The 20,238-nt window shown below is 29.2% G+C and overlaps 1 protein-coding gene across 7 annotated transcripts in view; it reads left to right on the top strand.

The window, feature by feature from the left end:
• The window catches only part of qtc (GRIP domain-containing protein quick-to-court), a 224,451-nt gene extending 205,347 nt beyond the window's left edge, over positions 1–19,104 (top strand). For 6 of the 7 annotated variants that reach the window (XM_035351413.2, XM_035351414.2, XM_035351408.2 and 3 more), the window contains exons 4-6: positions 1,874–2,008; positions 7,081–7,407; positions 17,568–19,104. In XM_035351413.2, the coding sequence (XP_035207304.1) occupies positions 1,874–2,008; positions 7,081–7,407; positions 17,568–17,592 (487 nt within the window). In that variant the 3' untranslated portion in view covers positions 17,593–19,104. Of the gene's footprint in view, positions 1–1,873; positions 2,009–7,080; positions 7,424–17,567 lie in introns of all 7 variants that reach the window. The other variant, XM_035351410.2, reaches the window with a different exon arrangement.
• The last annotated feature ends 1,134 nt before the right edge of the window (positions 19,105–20,238 follow it).

Raw genomic sequence — 20,238 nt, 5'->3', positions numbered from 1 at the left:
TCGCAGGTCATATCTGGATATTTTTCGCATAAACTTTTCAGGCACTTTAAATGCTCTGTCGCCAGAAGCATGGACAGTTTCAAAAGACTTTTTTTCCTTTTCGTTCTTTTTTGTTGTTGTGAACCTGGATAATCACAAATTTCTTCCTCAACATTTCACAGTTTCCTCATGTACAAAGATGATGTTGAAAATCTTCGGTACTTACGTATTAACGCAACCACCTTGGCGCAATCTGACGATTTCTTTGACTGAAGAACTGTTGTGCGCATGATTGCCAGTGTTCGACACATTCTGAAAATTTTTCGGCTTCTACTAAGGTGGTTGCGTTAATACGTAAGTACCAAATCTACCTATAGCATATGAGAAATTAAATTTGTGGCGTGTTTCTAAAATTACATTTATATGTCCCGTATCTATTTTTTACTACACTAGGTGCAATTAGTGATGTAAGGAAGAGCGTTTCCTTAGAGATATAAAATTCATGAAGGGATGATGAAAAAAGGTTTTGGAAATAAATCCATTTTAATGGATTTAGAATGTTATTAGATATGATAGTCTAGTAATACAGTAGAGAATACGCCGTACTATATTTCCAAAACTATAAGAGAAACAACAAAAAGCGTTTTTGAGTTCAAGGTGGGGGAAAATTAAGAAGTTATTATCATTTTTGACAAAGAAGAGGGGATTTTATTGTTAAACCCTTCTTTAAACCATGATTCATTACAGCCATGGCAAATTATTTTGTTCTGTACTGTAGTAAATATAGCTACTGTATTTGATCTGATGATAATAGATTAACTAATAAATTCGGTTGAACCCACCAAAATTACCGATTGGTGTGCTTAAATGCTATCATTCCTCATTGACGCTCATGCTTGCACTTTTAAGATGTTTTCTTTGCGATTTCCACGCAAAGGATCTGTACTATAATAATATAAAACTACTGTTTCTATAATTCGAAACTAAATAAGCGGACTGTATAATAAAAAACACTAACAACTTTACTAGCAGTAATTACTGTATTCAATACTACTACATGTTGCTTTAGCCGAAACCATTGGCTAAGTGAGAGTTTCTTTCTATCTTGACGCTGTATTCTAGTCTCGAAACACAATCTGGCGTTGATTCAATTTAATACGTTGTTTCACTTTTCATTCGAGTCTGTTACCATTTGGCAAAGTGTAAGACCTTTAAAATTTAATATCTTTTATTGATTAACAAACTAAGCAATGGATTGAAAACAATATAATTCTTAAGAGTATTTTTTTTAACTTTAAAATTTGATATATCTAATTAAAAACATTAAATATTTTTATAGAATTACGTTATATATTAATTATTTTACAGAAATACGTTATTTTTTTAACTTTCACATATACAGAAGATATTGAATGTTCCTGTGTTAGTTTAAATGTATATTCATCTAGTATTCTGTAAAATGTTTCGATAGTCCACCATTTCTATTGATATGATACATCATACTAAATTTTAAAAGAGCCCTTTTGGGCAACTGTTATTATTTACTTACCTAAAATATTTTTATTCTTTTATAATTAATATTTAAAACTAAGAAGCAAGTATAATGAATTACTATGGAGATAGCAATTGAAACCACTTTTGTTCGCCAATAAAGTGCGTTGTGGATAATCTAAATTACAATAAAATTTCAATTAATCACTTTTTCAACAGACTTGGATATTTTAAAAATTATAAATGATAGCTAATATTAAAATAATGTATAAAAGTCTCTATAATATTAATATATGTAACATAGTCTAGAAAAATGACGTTTCATTTTTTTTAAATACATTTACCCAATTTTAAGATACAAAATTTTATATTTTGCTTACAGATGTTTTTGTATTTTTTATAGGTATTTGGAATTGAGACCATTGTTTGACAGAGCCCAAGATAAGATCCTGAACATCGAAAGCCAACTGAGTGAAGTACAAAAAGATATTGAAAACCAGGAAGATTATCATAACCAGATGTACCTCAAGATGTACAGGTGGAAAAATGTTTTCAAAGCTTGCCTCTGTGTTTCAGTATTAGGCCTGGCGTATCGGCACTTGAAACCGTATATAAATGTGCCAGATATTTCTGTTATTCAGTATTATCTTTCTCCTTCATATGCTTATAATAACTTAAAATATCTAGCTAACTGGGTAGAATTTCGAATTCAAAATTAAATTAGAGTAGCTTTAATTAAAATTATTTAATAAAGTAAACTTTTTCATGACAAAGGCAGCGCAAAATTTAGGAAAAACAAAGGGTTTTTCAAGTTTATATACCATTGTAAAGAATTATTAGACATGGAGTTAATTTAAAACATATTTTTATTTAATTCTTGATTTAGATTTAAAATATATTTTATTAGCTTTTTCCCAGAATGTATTAGCGGAGTACATAGATACGATCTCATTTAAGATAAAACTTGTAAATTACACTACTTGCAAGTAACTTTTTTTTAGAATGGACTTGCTGCCAGAGCTGCATGCTTTTGTTTATAAAGTATAGCATTATAGTTTAATCATCAACATTTGAGTTAGTTTTACTGCGCGAAAATAATTTAAGGAAATTATAAAAAATATATCTGAATAATAATGTCAGGGTTAATTAATTCATTTGTAATCACGCGAATTGCTATTGTTTAAGCGGTTTATTAGTGACTTATATCAATAACCTTAAGAAAATAAAAATATTCCATTAGTACAAAATAAGCCAAATAGTGTAAAAATTAAAATTTTTATGCGTATAGTAAATTTAACTTTTTTCGCTAAAATTTCTGGCACTGAAAGCTTCTACAGATGCTCAAACACATTTATTAGATTTTGTTACCGGAAATACAATCAAAGAAATCAATTTCTTCTTACACCTTAACGTTTATTTAAACATTTGAATACATTAGTATTCCAAACGTATGTCCTAGTAAGTCATCCTTTGATAGGCAACGGAAATTAAAGCAATTTTCCTACAGCTAAAGGATTAAAAACGTCGTATTGAATTTTCTATTTGAACTTCGGACAAAAATGAAGAACCTGACTATTTGTATTTAATGAAAATTTGAATGTGAATAGAATGGAAATTCTTTACTATTATGCATGATTTAAGTATTAATAGCAGCATTCACAAAAATTCGTATAATTTAGGTTAACATCATAACATGATCTTGCCTCGCTTCTCATTTAGATGCTTCTTGTCGGCGAGAATACATTTTATCCTTATTCTGATTTATACTATTTCATGCTTGTCCGAGTTAATATCTTCAGGGATATTCATTCCAGAATAGATAAGATTTGAACTTTCATTTAATTCTGTAACCTTCATAGTTTTATAATCAGATTCTTGAATTTAGAACGCTCTGGTTCCATGAATTTCTTAAATATTATCAAGCGTGAGTATCTGATCAAGAAGATTTAGGAGTTTTGCGTGTTCAACAATTCCCAAATAAATTATCTTTTTTAATGTTTTTTTTATCTGTTTAAACGGAAACGGGATCAATTTCTGTAGTCTTAGAATTCATATTGTCTTCTTTTACTCAGAGTAATACACATTACCTATCATTGATACTCGCGTGATTCTAAAAGGATGTAGAATATTCCAAGAACAATTCATCACATCAAAAGCCCTTTATTAACAGTTTCGGCCAGGTGGCTTGAATTAGGGTAATACTATATTTAGACGAATATTTAGCAAGTGTCATAGATAGTTGTCAGCATTCCAATTTTTTTAACTACTTCGACAAATCTGAAATTCAAGATTTAGAAAAATCGATTGGTTATAGAACTAAAACACGGAGCTAATTATGATTTAATATTAAAAAAATTGTTATGACAGACTTTTCTTCGAAGTGACAGAATTTTTTAATCATTTACGAATAAGTATTTATAGCATTATTAACTTAAACCTAAATTAATAATTTGTCTTTTTCATCCCTGCCAATGTATAACAGAAATCTTTGGATGATGGATTTAAATGAAATGATTTAATGATTTTTTTTAGAAATGGTATTAATTATTATAATTCCGGAATTCAATGAAATTAAATCTGTTTAAATATGCTTCAGTATATTAATTTTAGATAGTTAAAAGTCCCATATTAAAATTGAATTTATAAAAAAATTATTAAACACGAAAATATATAGAAGTCTTTTATATATTTCCATAGTTAGTTTTAAAGTTTAATGACAAATTTATCAGCAACGAGAGAATAAAATGTTAAAGCAGAATATAAGAAATACAAATTATTTTCTTTTTTCCAATTAAAAATTAATTTGTTTTTCTAATTTAAAATTTGGTATAAATTTTATTTATTTTTGAAAATGAATCGTAATTTTTATCAGGAGTACTTATTCCTTAGAAAAATTTTTTGCTTGTGCAGAATAAACTGCTGCACATTTATTTTAACAGAGGAGAGTCACTAATTTGTTTCAGTGCGTTAATTTATTGAAGAATTATTTTATAAATTTAGTTAATATTAATTAGCACGGGACGATCAAAAGTATCAATCTCCATATATTAAAAAAATCTCAATTTTATTTGATGTAATATGATTTATCTTGAAAGGGTAAGGAAGTAGCATTTTACCATTATCTCTTAAATTATAAATTTATTACTCAAAATCTGTTACAAATTTTACTACTACAGGACTTTTCTATAGTTACTGACAAACCTGATGTAGTTCTTCCATACGTATGTTTATACAAACTTGATATTATCAGTGTTAACACAATTTAAATTAAACAGTTAAATATTAAAGTTTTGAATTTTCAAATGACATATTTTTTTAAATTCCTTTTCTGACTAAAAATTATTGAGAAGCATTGCTACGCATAACACCAAATTATTACATAAAATAAATGAAATAATAAAACTTTTCTATACATTACAACAACATTTTTATGCTTGATGACATGTAGTCTAATTCAACAGTCTAAGAAACTACTCATAATTCAACTTTAGACTGATGTTGATTTTAGGGAAAACTTTGTATTTCAAGCGAGACTGGGACATATATCTCTATTTCAAGTAAAATAAATATTCTGTAAATTTTTTCTACTAAACGCTATGAAATTATTGTCGGTCTATAGGTAAATTTTTTATTTTAAATTTCAGATTTCCTCATGCTTCTCTTCCACATACATATTCTAAGAAATGTATTTAAATAAATATATTATTATAAATATGAATAGATTAAATATAATTTTTATGCATGTTCGTATATAATGTAAAAATAACTGCAAGTATTAATTTTGATAAATATTCCCATAAGATGTATATCAAAGGCCACATTTGGAAACTATTAGAGTTTTCAACAGATGTGATATATTGTGATTGCTTACATGGTTATTGTGAATGTGATAGATTTTCAGTATCATCTTATGTCATGAGCTTGTTAAAGGTTGTTCCTACTTTTCTTTATCAAGGATTTAATTCTAGTCATTTATTTTTATATTTTTTTATACAATGAGATTCATTTCATTTTGTGTACTTACATATTTATCTCAACATCTTTTAACTATGGGAATATTATTGTATAATATTTTGAATGAGCTCATTATTTTTATTAAATACTTAATCGACATTAGAATGTTGCTTTTGTTTAGATATACTTAGACAAGGAAAAGTATATATTTCAAAAGACAGAAAAATGAAAAGAATGAGTTATAAATTTCAGAAAGCAGACATTTCTTTTATTCTGAATATAAGTTTTTAAAATTATAATGGCAAATTTTTTTGTGTGATATTAGATTATTTCAAAATATAGATGTAAAATCATTCATTTATATTGAAACAGCATTTTTATGTTAAAAAGTTTAAAAAAGTTGTTGAATTTACTTTTGAAAAAATTATAAAACGAATAATTTTTAAATATACTGGAAAATTTGATAGATTCTTAAAACATTTCAGCCTTCATTTGTGACCAGATTTATTTTTAATGATTAATAGCATACTTCTGGTAATTTATTGTTTGCAATACTTCTTATTCATTTGAATTTTCTTGCTAATAAGTGGTTTTTCATTTCTTATTTGTCGAAAAATGATTGTTTCTGATGTGATTTTTAAATAAACTGTGATTCTATGTTGCGTATGATTGTGTCTTAATCAGTTACTAACATTGCAAAATGCATAATTCTTTTCTGTTAAATAAAGTATTCTATGAAACATTAAAGTAAATGGTTATTTCCTTACTAAAATAGCCACCATATAGGTTTGGCAACTAAATCTAAAAATCAAGATGCACATTTTAAATTTGGTGATTAAATTTGCTAATTGTGGGGATGCATTGTTGCAGTCGTTTTGATAAGAAAATATCCTTTTTATGTTCTTCGGAAATAGTGAGTAAAATCATATAGCAGATTGCAAAAGGTTTTGATTAAAAATTAGCATTATTTTTTTTTCATCAGCTGAATGTTATTTCACCTTCAATTGGATTATTCAATTATGAGAATTTACACAAATTATAAGGAAAAGGAGAAAGAAATTGATTGTTGACCTAACTAAAAGTACATTCTACATTATATACATTTTAGAAAGTGCAAATCTTCGACTATAAAATGGTTTTAGAGACAACAGAAATTAAAAATGCTATTATTAATGATATCAGTCATCAAGAAGAACTTTGATCTAAATTTTTGAATTCTTACAACATTAAAATATTGCTTGATAATTATTTTCAAACTGAGTTGTTTCAGATACTGTATTCAGATTTTTATTTTTCTTATTATTTTATCTAGAAGCAGTGTAAAGTAGTATTTGGCAACTGATTTTCAAATTCAATAGGAAACCATGGAGAAGTTTTTTCTAACACCCTGCCAGAAAAGGCTTATTAATGTTTTATGCATGCCTTTTTGTATATAATTTTCAGTTTTCGTTTCTGTTTAAATGTAACACAAAAAATTATTTGGTTTTACACTAGCTTGTTAAGTTTAAGAACTGGAATATATCATTTGAGTTAAAAACATTTTATTTTCTTAGTTCTCATTCATTGCATGAAATAATTAAGTTTTTTTAAATTATAATTTTGCACATTTTTAGTTATGCATGATTTTATCCAGTGACAGTATATGTTTCCTCATAGGAAGGGCCAAGAAGCTGCTAGGTTTGAACAAGCTGATGAAGCTTTGGATTTTTCACAGCGCATGCCTAAACGTGTTTCTGTTCCTGATCTCTTAAGGCAGCTTCAACAGCTTGAACTGGAGCTGGATCAGACAAAACAGTTGTATAGGGAGGCTGCTAGAGGAATGGGAGACCGACAAGCAGAGTATACTCTGCGTTTCCTCAAAGATGCTGTCTTTTATTTCCTTACCAAGAAGGATAAAGAGCATCTAAAGGCCATCCAGAGTATTCTGGGGTTCACAGATGCCGAAAGGATGGCAGTCGCTAAAGCGATGAAACACAGGAGGCTGTGAGTGAATAATTAAGTATGTTCTCTTCTCTCATCTTCTCTTTTCCTTCTTTCTGGTTTTTGTTTGACTTAACATTTATTTCTTCTTTTGCATGTTTCTTTTTTCTTTTTGGGAACCTTTTTTTATATATATTTTAAGTTTTATTTTGGACCATGTGTAATTATTTGAAACAAACATTTCTCTCCATTCTTTAAAATACAGTATAAGCAAATTTAAAACAGCTAAGTTAAAAAATATCAAAGAAAATATTTCAGATTGATAAGGAAAAAATTACATACATTTGTACAATCAGTGTATTTTTTAAATGCACAAGGCACTGGTATCAAAATTTTAATAAGACTATATTCTGCACTGAATCTTTTTCAAGTATTTTATTCCTTAACAAACTAACTATTTGCTGCACATTATCATTGTTTCATATATCATTAAAATATGCAGTGTATAAGAATAATATGGAAATGAAGGAAATATACAAGTGTTACATTCTCACAAAAATTCAATCACATTAAATAAGGGCATTGATATTTTGAAGAAATAAATCTGCAAACTCACATTTTACTGTGTGAATTCATAATAAATGAATAGTTGCAGCAAATGCAATAATAATGAAATAGTTGCACCAAAATTGATCCCCGAGTTTTAGTCTCAAATAATTTCATATATCTATTGCTTATATAATAACAATGATACAGAATCTACTAACAAAACCATTCTATTTTCCTTTTCTAGACAACAACTAACAAACTACACAAATTCTTTGTTCCTTATCTCTAGATAATAATTCTTTAAAGAAAAAAGAATCGCTATAAACAAATCTTTACGGAAGAAGTTAGTATTATTTTTAATAGCCATTTTAAACTTTTAGTTTTCATGATGTAATTTCTCTACATAACTGTGTTTATAAAACAGACTAATGACTGAATAAATGAACCAGCTGAACACTGGTAGTTTGACATGAGTTTGAATCCCTATTAATGGGCTGGCTGCATGGGTGTTTTCATGATTCATATTGTGAACATGAACAAGTTTCCTATAGAAAGCACTTTACAAAGGCATCCTTTTTCTTAAGCAGATACCCATGGCATAATTTGTGTATTATAATAAATGGAAATAAAACATAAACAGGTCACACAATTAGTTTTCATACATTAAAAAGAAAATCCCAAGCTATATTTGAGACATTCAGATGATAATGAGGATAGTTTTTAAATATATCAGCATAACATATTTAAAAAACTACAACAAATACTTACAATCCATTCATTTAAATTTTATTATAATCATAAAAAAAACTCTCTATTAATCCAATTTCTGAAAAAGTCAAAATACGTGTCTGAAGAGATATGAAGTAAAATTTATCATTATGTCATAAAAAATATGAAACTGTTATAATTAAAGAAAAAATATAAGGATGCTGTTTATTATGTCACAATAAGCTAAAAATAAATAATAAGGAATATGGCGAATTTCTTTCAGCTTCATTGTTTTCAATAATTTATGTACTCATGTGCCCAATAGATGCATCTCATGCAGACAGAAAAGCAACACTCCTATATCTGTTAAAACATTCAGTATCTGTCTGATGTATTAATTGTCTTACTATTTAATTATATTCTCTAAATGAAACATTCTACAGCAGTTTTTTTTTTAATATATATTTCAAAAATGATATACACATAACAAACATCATCTTCAAAGACAAATTGAATTTGTGAATATTTACAATAAAATAATCAAGGAATAATTTTGTATCAAGTGCATGCTGAGAAGTGTAACTATAATTATCATAAGCTTATAATTCTCAATAACAATCAATTTCATTCTTCACTTGCAATATGAATTTCTGAATTCATATTCAGTACAAGTATTCAAATTAAAGTATAATATTTCTTCAACAAAACTTTTAACAGTTTAAATAAAGAAAATAATTGAATAAAATACAGTCAAATCCGGTTAATTGGACCACCTGATAATCGGACGAGTCGCTTTTTCGGACCAAATCCTATGTACATAAGCCTAATATGATTCGCTTATTTGGACCCAAATTCCTTTTAATCGGACCAAAAAACATGAGAGCGAATAAGAAACAGAAGCCACAAGTCGGCCGCGTACAGCGGATGTACAGGTCTGCGACATATGAGAGGATCTGTAGTTGCGGCTCCCCAGGAAAATGCTTTATCAAAGGTCAAGGAATTCCTTAAAATGCATGACAAAAGCAATATCACTGGGAGGTGAATACGTGCACCATTTTCTTTGACCTGCGCCTCCAAGTTTCGAGGAAATGAACAACAGAGTGTCCAGCTCCACCAGAAAGAAATTCCCGCCTGTCAATCATGATTAAAGTTTACACAAGAAAGCTATCACTTCATCACTTTTTTGGGATGATTTTAGTGCAAAAGCTTTGAATGGCAAGCATTTTATCTCTCTCTTGACCTCATCATCTTGAACCCAAAACACCAAGGTTTCTTCAGACCACTTTAGTCAGTGAACTGTGCACGTGTCTTGTCTCCCCTGCAAAAATGCCACGACGGGACTTGATGATAGCTGAAAAAATTGGTTTCCTAGATAAAATCAAGCAACAACCATGAAACACCAGTCAGCATCGGTTGGTGGAAATAACCGGATTGTCAAAGTCTACAATTTCGCACTTGATAAAACAAGAGAATGAGCTGCGAGAAGAATGGGCACAATGTGAAGGACAAGGAGAAACTTGCAAAAAATGGAAGTGTGAAGGCAAGGATCCAGATGTCGATAGGCCCTTAATGAATGGTTTGCCATTGTTACTGGACAATCTGTGCGAATAAGAGGCCCAATGTTAAAATGCAAAGCAGAAGAACTCTCTAAAAAGCTAGGCCATGATGACTTTAAAGCTACGGACGGTTGGTCGATGGAAATCTAGACATGACATACAATTCAAGAAAGCACATGGCGAGAAAGAAAGTGCTGATAGTGCAAATGCTGAAGAATGGAAATCAGCAAAACTGCCCGAGCTTCTCAAAAATTTTTCAGCGGATGACATCTACAATGCTGATGAGACAGGGCTGTATTATCGTGCTACACCAGACGGCTAGTTAAGTTACAAACATGCTGCACTCTCTGGCTTCGAAAAAGCATGGATCCAAGTAACTGTTTTGTGCTGCTCAAACATGTCAGGAAGCTGATAGTTTTAGGAAAAAGCACTAAGCCTCGCTGCTTTAATGGACTTAGGATGGAGAGCTTACCAGTTGTGTATTGTGTGAACAGAAATGCGTGGATGACCTCTGAACTTTTTAAAGAATGGCTGAAGAATTGGGATAGAGAGCTACAACACCAGTCGAGAAAAGTGCTGCTTCTTCTTCACAATTGTGCAGCACATCCTCATTTAGATTGCTTGATGAACGTCCAACTGGAATTTCTACCTCCCAGGACCACAGCTTTGGCCCAGCCAATGGACATGGGCATCATATAAAATGTAAAGACCCTTTATCGTGCGAGGTTGGTTAATTATTGAACATCCTTGAAGCAATTGAAGATAGTTTACTGACCTCATTGTCAAAAGCCAGTGAAGTCAGTGTCCCAGGTCAATATCTTACAAGCAGTTACATTTGTGGCCGACAGCTGGGAAAAGTGAGCAGTGAGACAATTCAGAACTGTTTTTCTCACTTGGTTTTGGAGATGGATGTGGACATGCTCATTAAAATTGAAAATGATGTGGAACTTCAACAGGTACAAAATTGCGAAGAATTTTTATCCATTGACAACAAGCTTTAATGCTATGATGAAAATAAAGGTTACGAAGCTGCAATCGTTGCTTGAGTTGCAGCAAAACAGCGTCAGAAGACAAAGAAAGTGATGATGATGATGCCGCTAATAAGTTGGTGCAAGTGACAACACAGGATGCGAGGAATCCATTGAAACTTTGTATCGGTATTTTCATGCAGGAGGGAAATGAAGGCAGTCCCATTGCTGCGTTAGCAGTTTGTGCCGATTTCGTTCATGTGCAATCCGTCAAGAGAACATGTCAGATCACATTAGATAAGTTTTTCAAATGTTGACTGGAACTTGTGATTCACGTCACCATATTTTACAGTCCTTCAATATAGTAACCAGCATTGTGTACAACCCGTTTCCAACGATGAGGAAGTCGCAGAATACCTGTAGCAGAGCCTGTTTTGTTGATAGTTTGAATGGACCGGTCTACTGCCGCAAGAATCTCAGGAACAGTTTTTAAGCGAGTGCCACGAAATGGTTCCTTCATCTTAGGAATTAAGTCACCATAACTTTCACATTGCTGGGATTCTGACGAAATTTCGAACGTCGTGGTGACGCCATTCATTTGATTGGCGTTTCAGTTCTGGCTGGTACAATCGGACCCAAGTCTCATCCAGCGTAATGATACGGCGTAAAAAAGCATCTCTTTCGCGCTCATAGCGCTCCAGGTGGGTTTGGGCAGCATCCTATCGTAGCCATTTCTGCATTTCCGTCAACTGATGTGGAACCCATCGTGAAGCAATTTTCTCATGGACAGGCGTTCTTTCAGAATGTGCAGCACAGTTGTATGTGCTAATCCTGTTTGTCCGCCAGCTGATGAATCGTTTGGCGGCGATCACTTTCCATTAGTTTGCACGTCTGCATCACTGACACTCGGACGACCTGGCCGCAGCATGTCTGCCACATTTTGGCGTCCTTCATTGAATGCTTTCACTCATCTCGCTATGGTTCTGTAAGGCAATGCAGATTCCCCGCAAGCCTCTTGAAGCCCTTGATGACACTGTCGTGCTGTATGACCTCTGGCACATTCAATTTTTATCCAACATCATTGTTCTTGTTTTGAAAACATCCTGACAAGACTTACTTTAGACCGCGAGCTAATACAAGGATTCGTTCTACGTGTCACTCCGCATGCGCATGACGTAGGCAGGACGAGTCTTTTTGCTGAGAGGTAAGGTAGGTATGTAGTTTAAGTGTGGTATACGCGATATTCTTTGGTTTTGTTGCGTAGCGTTTTTTCAGCTGTGTTGCCACTATTAAAGTTCCAACCCTCGTATGTTTACCATACATTTGTACTGCACAATAAAGGTCATAAGTACGTTTTAGTACATGATTTACATATACATTTACTGTTTGCTACATGTAGCACGTTCCGTTTTACAACATAGGACATGTTCATGTAATCGGACCAGCCGATTATTAGGACCAAAACGATGGCTTCCCGATGTGGTTTGATTAACCGGAATCGACTGTACTTATTTTCTTCTTGTAATTATTAAATTGTTTTTCATTTTCATAAAAATGGCATATTTTCCCCCTTTATAGCTTTTTATTATAATTTTAATTAACAATTTTTCTGTGCTTCATAAGCTATAATCTTCAACTGTTGCAAATAAGATCACATCTACTGCATTTCAAGAAATATTATACACTGTCTGTCTGAAAAGTTCCGAGACAAACTTTCTTTCAAGCATATAATCATAACTGGGATAAACATGACAATGCAATTCCCAGGTGTCACTGATTAATTGTACCGGAGGATGCGTCCAGAACGATGGAAGGAGAGGAATTTCTTTTTGTGCATCATAATGCACCAGTTCACACAGTTGGAGCTGTGGTGCAGTTTCTAGCAAAAAAACACATGCCAATTCTTAACCACCTTCCATATTCACCGGCACTAAATGACCTTTTTTTAAATTCTCAAAAATCAAACTTTACATGAAGGTTCAACACTATCACAACATAAACAACATTCAAACCACAGTCACACGCATGTTGAATAACATCCAAAGATTTCTGATAGTTTCACGTAGTTGTATGAATATTCTGTGTACACTCAAGTGGAGAGAAACTATGTAGAACATAAGCATCTTCGCCTTAAGTTTTCTTTAATTTTCATTAATCCAGTTTTTTTTTTAATATACAACAGTCAAATATTTAAAATACTGGAAAAAACCTTTTATGCTAACAGTTTATTTTTCAATAAAAGAGTTCATTCAAACAACTGAAATTAATCTTCACATCTGCTTTTGCAGTTCGATTGGGTTTTTCTGGGAGTCGGGTTTCTGTATTGGAAAATCATACACCAAAGATAGGAGGAAGAACAAGAAAAATTATAACCAGTTATTTTATAAGCCAAAATTGATAACAGCTGAAATTTTTCAGAAGAAAAAGTTTTGAATTTATATATTCTAATTTTTTTTTACATTTATTTAATATGGATACTTCTTGCATTTAAATGCATTATTCCTAACTGCAATATATTCTAAAGTATAGTGCATAGAACTGCTTTTTTGAAATTTACTGCTTCAAAAATTAAGCCTAGGGGTTCTCAATCGGGGGGGGGGATTTCATAGCTTCAGGGGAGAAAGTGGTCAGCCTTTATTTACCTGTTAAGGATTTAGTTTTATGCACATAAAAGGCTACTTTTATACAAGTTTTGGTATTTATCAACATTTTCTATATTTTTCTTGGTCAATTTATAAAACACTTTAGAAAGTAAGCTAAATTTAAATAAATGTGTATGCATTTTTCAAATTTTGGAAAGGGGGTAATGATGATCTTGCAGTGGTGAAAGGGGTGCATGGGGCAAAAAAAAGGCTGAGAATCCCAAATTCAGACCAAGATAAATTTTGCAAACCCCATTTCCACATTATACATCATCAGTATTCTACGTATTTCTATAACTCTAAATTAACTTTTCAGTTGGTGCAGTTATTATTTTCCTCCACTGAACTTAAAACATATTATATCTCATAGACTAACCATACAAAATAAAGCACATGACATTTTGCTGTTCTCTAAAAGTATCAATAATATACAAAATATACATACATGCTAGTCATATAATGAATACAATTTTATCTCTGATTAAACAACATGAATAGGACAAATATATCAACTCATTTCTATTATTGTCTTATAAAATAAATTATTATAATTCTAGTTCATCTTATTGTTCATGAGTTATTCAAAAAATTATTTGATTTTTTTAAAATGAGAAATAATAGATGCTATGCAAATCCTCAGTCAACTTTATTATCATGTTATTAAGTTTTGACTTAATTGAAAAATTATTTCTGTACCTAATGCCATGTCCAGTATGCATCAAATTTATAAATAAGTTATAAAATTGATTTGCATACACCATGTCTACCAAAAAGTCCTTAACTAATCTTTATTTTCACAACCATTGCTTGTAGATGTATTCTTAAAAAAGTTAGAAAATATTTTAAATGATGCAAATATTCATCTATTAGCACTTTTAAATTTAAAAATAAAAAATAATAAAAATTGCAAAATCTAACTTTTTATATCCTTTCACAATCTCTTTATGTATATTTAAGAAAATGCTATACTTGGTGATAAAAAAAAGTGTGACACATGTACAGAGTGAGAGATATTTGAATTTAAAGTTTCAAATAACTTTTCTTGAAAACTCAAGAGGTTGTATATAATTGCAGACAGCAATATTTAAATTTGTTGTAATTAAGATTATAAGTTTAGGAAAAAGTCTACAAGCCTTGGTATAAAGACTGTGATAAAAAGTTTTGATTAATACAAGATTTTTTAACAGATCTTAACTTTTAGCAAAGACTGCAAATAGCAAAAGTTCACCACAAAACATTTCACTAAATTGAAAGAATTAGTTTATATTTTCTTTTAAATAAGAAGGAAAATGAAAAATTAAATGATACTTCTTTAATAATAAAAACATTGTACTCAGATGTTTGATGGCGGGGGGAACCCTCTAAGATCAGCCATTAAAAAAATTGCCTCTCTTGCCCCTCCCCCAAAATGAATTTACAATACTATAAATTTGGTAGCACACTATTTAATAATAATAATAATAATAATATATAATAATAATGATAATAATATAAATAAATAAATAAAATTACAAAAATAAATAATTTATGAAATTGAATAACATAGTTTATGCAAATATTACGACAGATATTCATATAATTCAAAAGAAAATCATAAAATGAGAAATTCTAAGGCAAAGCAATAGTTTGAACGGTTTTCATGTGAAGTGGCTGCCTTCAGCTTCGGGGGGGGATCTAATGGCTCTATATCAGAGGACCATTCTATTTCTGCTGGACCCCCATTTCCAGTAGTTCCAAAATTACTGAAAAATGTGTGTGGTCTGCAGATTTATGTGCTGGAGTACCATTATGCTGAAAGTGCACAGCTGGCAAATCTTTCAGTGAGACAATAATTAGTCAAACAATAGTTCATTTAATATTTTAAATTTAATTTTTCTGTACATTACCCGATTTAAAGTAACATAAAATATAAATGGCCCAATATACATTTCATTCCATACCTACACCAAATACTTCTACAAATTACAAATTAAAAGAATATCATTTAATAACTTTCAATGGAAATAAAAACAACCTTAATTAATTCTTATTTATCTTTTAACTAACTCCTCAAAGACGATAATAAATTAGAATTTTCTATTGCTGCAGAATCCTTAAAAATTGCAGGCTTTAAAATACATTATCTTGCTCAATTTATGTCATATCGAAATCAAACTTTTTATATTTTATGTTTCATGATGAGTATAACATTTTTCTAAGTAAATAAATAAATAAATAAATGGAAAAAAAAATTTGTAATTTTTTATAAAACTGATGTTTTTAAGTTTTAAAATACCAAGGCAGGAATATTTGCACCCTTTAAAACATTTTAACTAGAAATGCATGTCTACAACCAACAGTTTCAAAAATAAAAGGTCAGGTAAGGATCTTTTGTGGACAAGGTGTATACTGAAATTTTTAATTGATTTCTGAATCAATGATGAATCGTCTGCAACAGCTGTCATTCCCATGGTTATTAGACAAACTGGACAACAGAAAATAACCTTGAAGTTTCTATTTTAAAGCAACAGGCTGCAGTAACAGAAAAGTCAAATTAAGCCCACTGATTCATAAAAGCAGAGTTCCCTATGGTCTTTTAAAAGTTCTTAGTTTTAATTATCTGATATTTTTGTCTTATTCTTACAATTGTCATTATGAATGAGAGTTAAAAATTTTTTGGTGATTCATTGACATATATGTATCTGATGGGTTATCTTCTGGATTTGTTCCTATTTCTAACATGTTGGTGAACTTGAATTTCTGGGTCCAAGGCCATACCCATTGAAATATTAACTTTTTTTTTTTTTTTTTTTTTTTTTTTTTTTTGTGAATGAATTCAGAAGCTTTTAGTGACAAAAAACAACTTTTTCTTTTTGATGAAATAAATACATTGTTATGTGGCAGTAAATTTGGTGATTTTAAGATCAATCTGAATGCAAAATTTTTATTTGCAGATATGCAAATATTTTGAAAATTTTGTTTTACGAACATAACATTAATGTATTAAAATAATGATATATCAAAATTATATTTAAGAAATAATATTAAAATAAAACATTTTAATTTCCCTCTCATATTTGAAAGTGACCTGGTGACTTAGGAATATTTTACTTCTGAAACATAAGCAAGATAATAAATGCTCAAAAGCACACCTTCCAAAACACATGTAATTAACACTTGTAACAAAAAGCTAATGTAATTATTTTTAAATTAATTCATCGACTTTCATATTTTTTCATGAGTTTTTCCCTCACATAATTGTTTCAGAATATTCAAAATTTTTTCCCCTGAATTTTATTTTCAAAAGTCTTCTAAGCATTTTGCTCTTACAGAGTTGGCAGAGATGATTTTCCATTAGATCTTACACTTCAGGTTTAGATGGATTTATTTGAATTATATATTTAATTTAATATATTAATATATTTAATTTAAAGATATATAGATATATGATTCCATAAAAATATGACAAAATGAAACTGAGTGTAATGTTCTATAAAGATCTTTAAAACTAATCTACAGAATAAGACTGAATTAGACTTTAGACAAGTTTTCACATGTAAGAAACCTGAATTTCATATTTAAGAGGATCCGGGAATTCAGCATATTTTTTAAACTTTCCTGTCTATTTGAAAAAATTTAACTCCATGAAATATACAGTCTTTTTTTAGTTTATGGCAATTTTATGAATTAATGTTACAAAATATATATTTGAATTTTGTTAATTGCAATTTTGAATTTAATTTTTTGCTAATAATTATATCATTGAACATTTTATATCAATAGTAAAGAAAAAAAAAAAGCTTATATATTTTCTTTTACAGATTCTGTTCACCTTTTAAACTTTAAAAAAGTCACGTCGAGACTACCATTCCATTAAGAAGGGCAAAAGAAATCACATGGCAGATGTGTATTTTCTGTACCATTTTTTGGCACAGTTAAATAGTTTAAAAAATTCATGTCTGCTGCTTGTGATATTTCTAGCAGTCTAGATTTTACACAGTAAATTTAACAGAACCAGTCAAGAGGCATGCTGTTGTAAAAAAATATACAATTTATTTAGTGAAGAGCTATCAAATTGCTAATGCAGCTATGTTTGTAAAATATATTTGTATATAACTGTATTTGAATGCTTACTTTTTTTAACATTTGAGGAGAAAAAAATTACATACCCTCCATATAACAATCTAAAAATTTATTACATTTAACACAGAAGTTGCCTGAGAAATTCCCAGTTCATGTAACATGCTTATATTTTATTAGCTTAATTATTTTCTTTATAGTTTAGACATTCAATAAACTTCAATTATAGGTATCATATTTTTAATTTAAAAAATCTGATAAAAATAGCTTATTTATCCTAAATTGGCAGAGGACTTATTACAAAAGTTTATTCACCTATCCATAAAAATTTTTAAAATAGTATTTTAATCTCAGAACTTGCTGCAGAAAGTTATTAACAACTGCCTTATTTTTCTAAGGCTTTCAATATTTAATAATTAAAGTTGTGAATATCATGCAAGAGCTTTTTAAAAAAATCCAGAAAACTTTTATTGATAAAGAAGCATGTCTAAAAAATGTTGTATAAGCTTCAAAATTTGTAATGTATTTTGTTATTAAAAGAAATTGTATTTACTACTACTACAATCTAAAAACCAAAGAAATCTTTATCATAATACGATGTAAAGATTAAATGTGGATTCACTAAAAAGGCCCTATTTTTTACCATATTATTCCTCCTGTAATTATGCACCTATTTGATTTACTCTCTGAAAGTATATAATTTTAAAAGGAACTGAAATACAGCAGATTATTTATTATTAATTTTCAAAGAGAATTTCTTTATAGATTTACATTTATTCAGTATTACAAGCAGATATACATTATTTGCTGTTCTTTTATTAAGCAAGTTATATAATTATCTTGTAAAAGTATTAATTTACAAACTATATTTTTGTGATATTTTTTACATGTATTTCACTTTCTGAAATGTATTTTGAAACTTTATTTTTACATACAGTATTATAAAACAGATTGCATTTAATATTATTTTTATGTATTTGGGAGTTGTGCTTTTTTGTATTTTTCTCTTATTTGTGTTAAACTATGTATTTCAACTGAATAGCAAATATAAATATGAAAGTACTGGATAGCATTTGTTCCTATGATCTGTTTATTCTGTACATAATTCATGTAATATGTACATTCATTAAATATAATAGAAATACAGACTGTGCTATAAGTATATGTCTGATACATTGAATACACAAGGCAAACTAGTAAAATGATATGCATGTAAAACCTGATCTTCTTGATTGTAAAATCTGAAGTTATTTGTTGTTATTAAAGAATTGAGCAAAAGTTATAGTGTCTTTAATATGTGATAAGCATTAAATAAACACACACATCTAGTTTATTATATTTAAAATAGTTTAATCTTTAAAAGTGTTTCATATACTTATCAAAATTTTCTGAAGACACAAAAAACTGGAATACTTAAATTTTAATTAATAGAGTCAAAAAGCTATTTGTTTGATGTAATTTGAAAATTTCCATAAGAATTAATACTTTAATATCATTCTAATGAGATATTAGCCAAGTGATAAAAACACTATTTTAATACTAAAAAATACATTAATACTGAAAATAAAGGGATTAAAAACTTAAATTAATTAAACTTCAACTACAGATGTGCATAGTAAAAAAATGTAAAATTTTAAAAAGGATGTAAAATCTAAAAATGCTAAAACGTTAACATTTTAAATGCACAATATCTTTCATAGCATATATATTCATGGCATATTATTCTAATGAGTATTAGCCAAGTGATAAAACATTATTTTACTATTAAAAAAACATTAATACTGAAAATAAAGAGATTAAAAACTTAAATTAATTAAACTTCAACTAGAGACATGCATATTTAAAAATGCAAAATTTTGAAAAGGAAGTAAAATCTAAAGATGCTAGAAAGTTAATATTTTAAGTGTTAACTTTGAACATCTCCAAAAGAAAAAATTATCATGGCATATATAAAGATATGAATTAACTTGAAAAATTCAAATGATTATGCTATAATTAATTTATATTATTCAAGTAATTCTTATAGAAAGGAAATGAATTTTCAGAATGGTTTTAAATCATGCTTATTTAATAAATTTTTTGGGGAAGGGGTTATGGTTTAAGATGATTCATATATTCTGTGATAAATGTTTTTGCAGATTTATAATTTATAATTACATGGTTACATAATTAATTTCATCTAAAATAGATAACATTTTTATACTAAAACATTTTTAAAAATCTGGAATACAATATTCATAAACTTCATAAAATAAATTTCTCTATAAACATGAAATTTGATAGATAATTTTCTGATCTTCATTTGATGTACCGCATCATAATTTCTTTTTATTATTAAGTGGTGTTTTCTGTAATATAGGGAAATTGGGCCAAATTATCACTGGCTGACACTAATATTATAAAAGTGGAAAG

Source organism: Stegodyphus dumicola, chromosome 7 (assembly GCF_044657685.1).
Source record: "Stegodyphus dumicola isolate Sdum_Otavi_A_Nest chromosome 7, ASM4465768v1".
In the NCBI taxonomy this organism is placed as follows: Eukaryota; Metazoa; Arthropoda; class Arachnida; order Araneae; family Eresidae; genus Stegodyphus; species Stegodyphus dumicola.
Note: the sequence above shows the minus strand (reverse complement) of the source record. Positions and strands in the feature narration are given on the sequence as shown.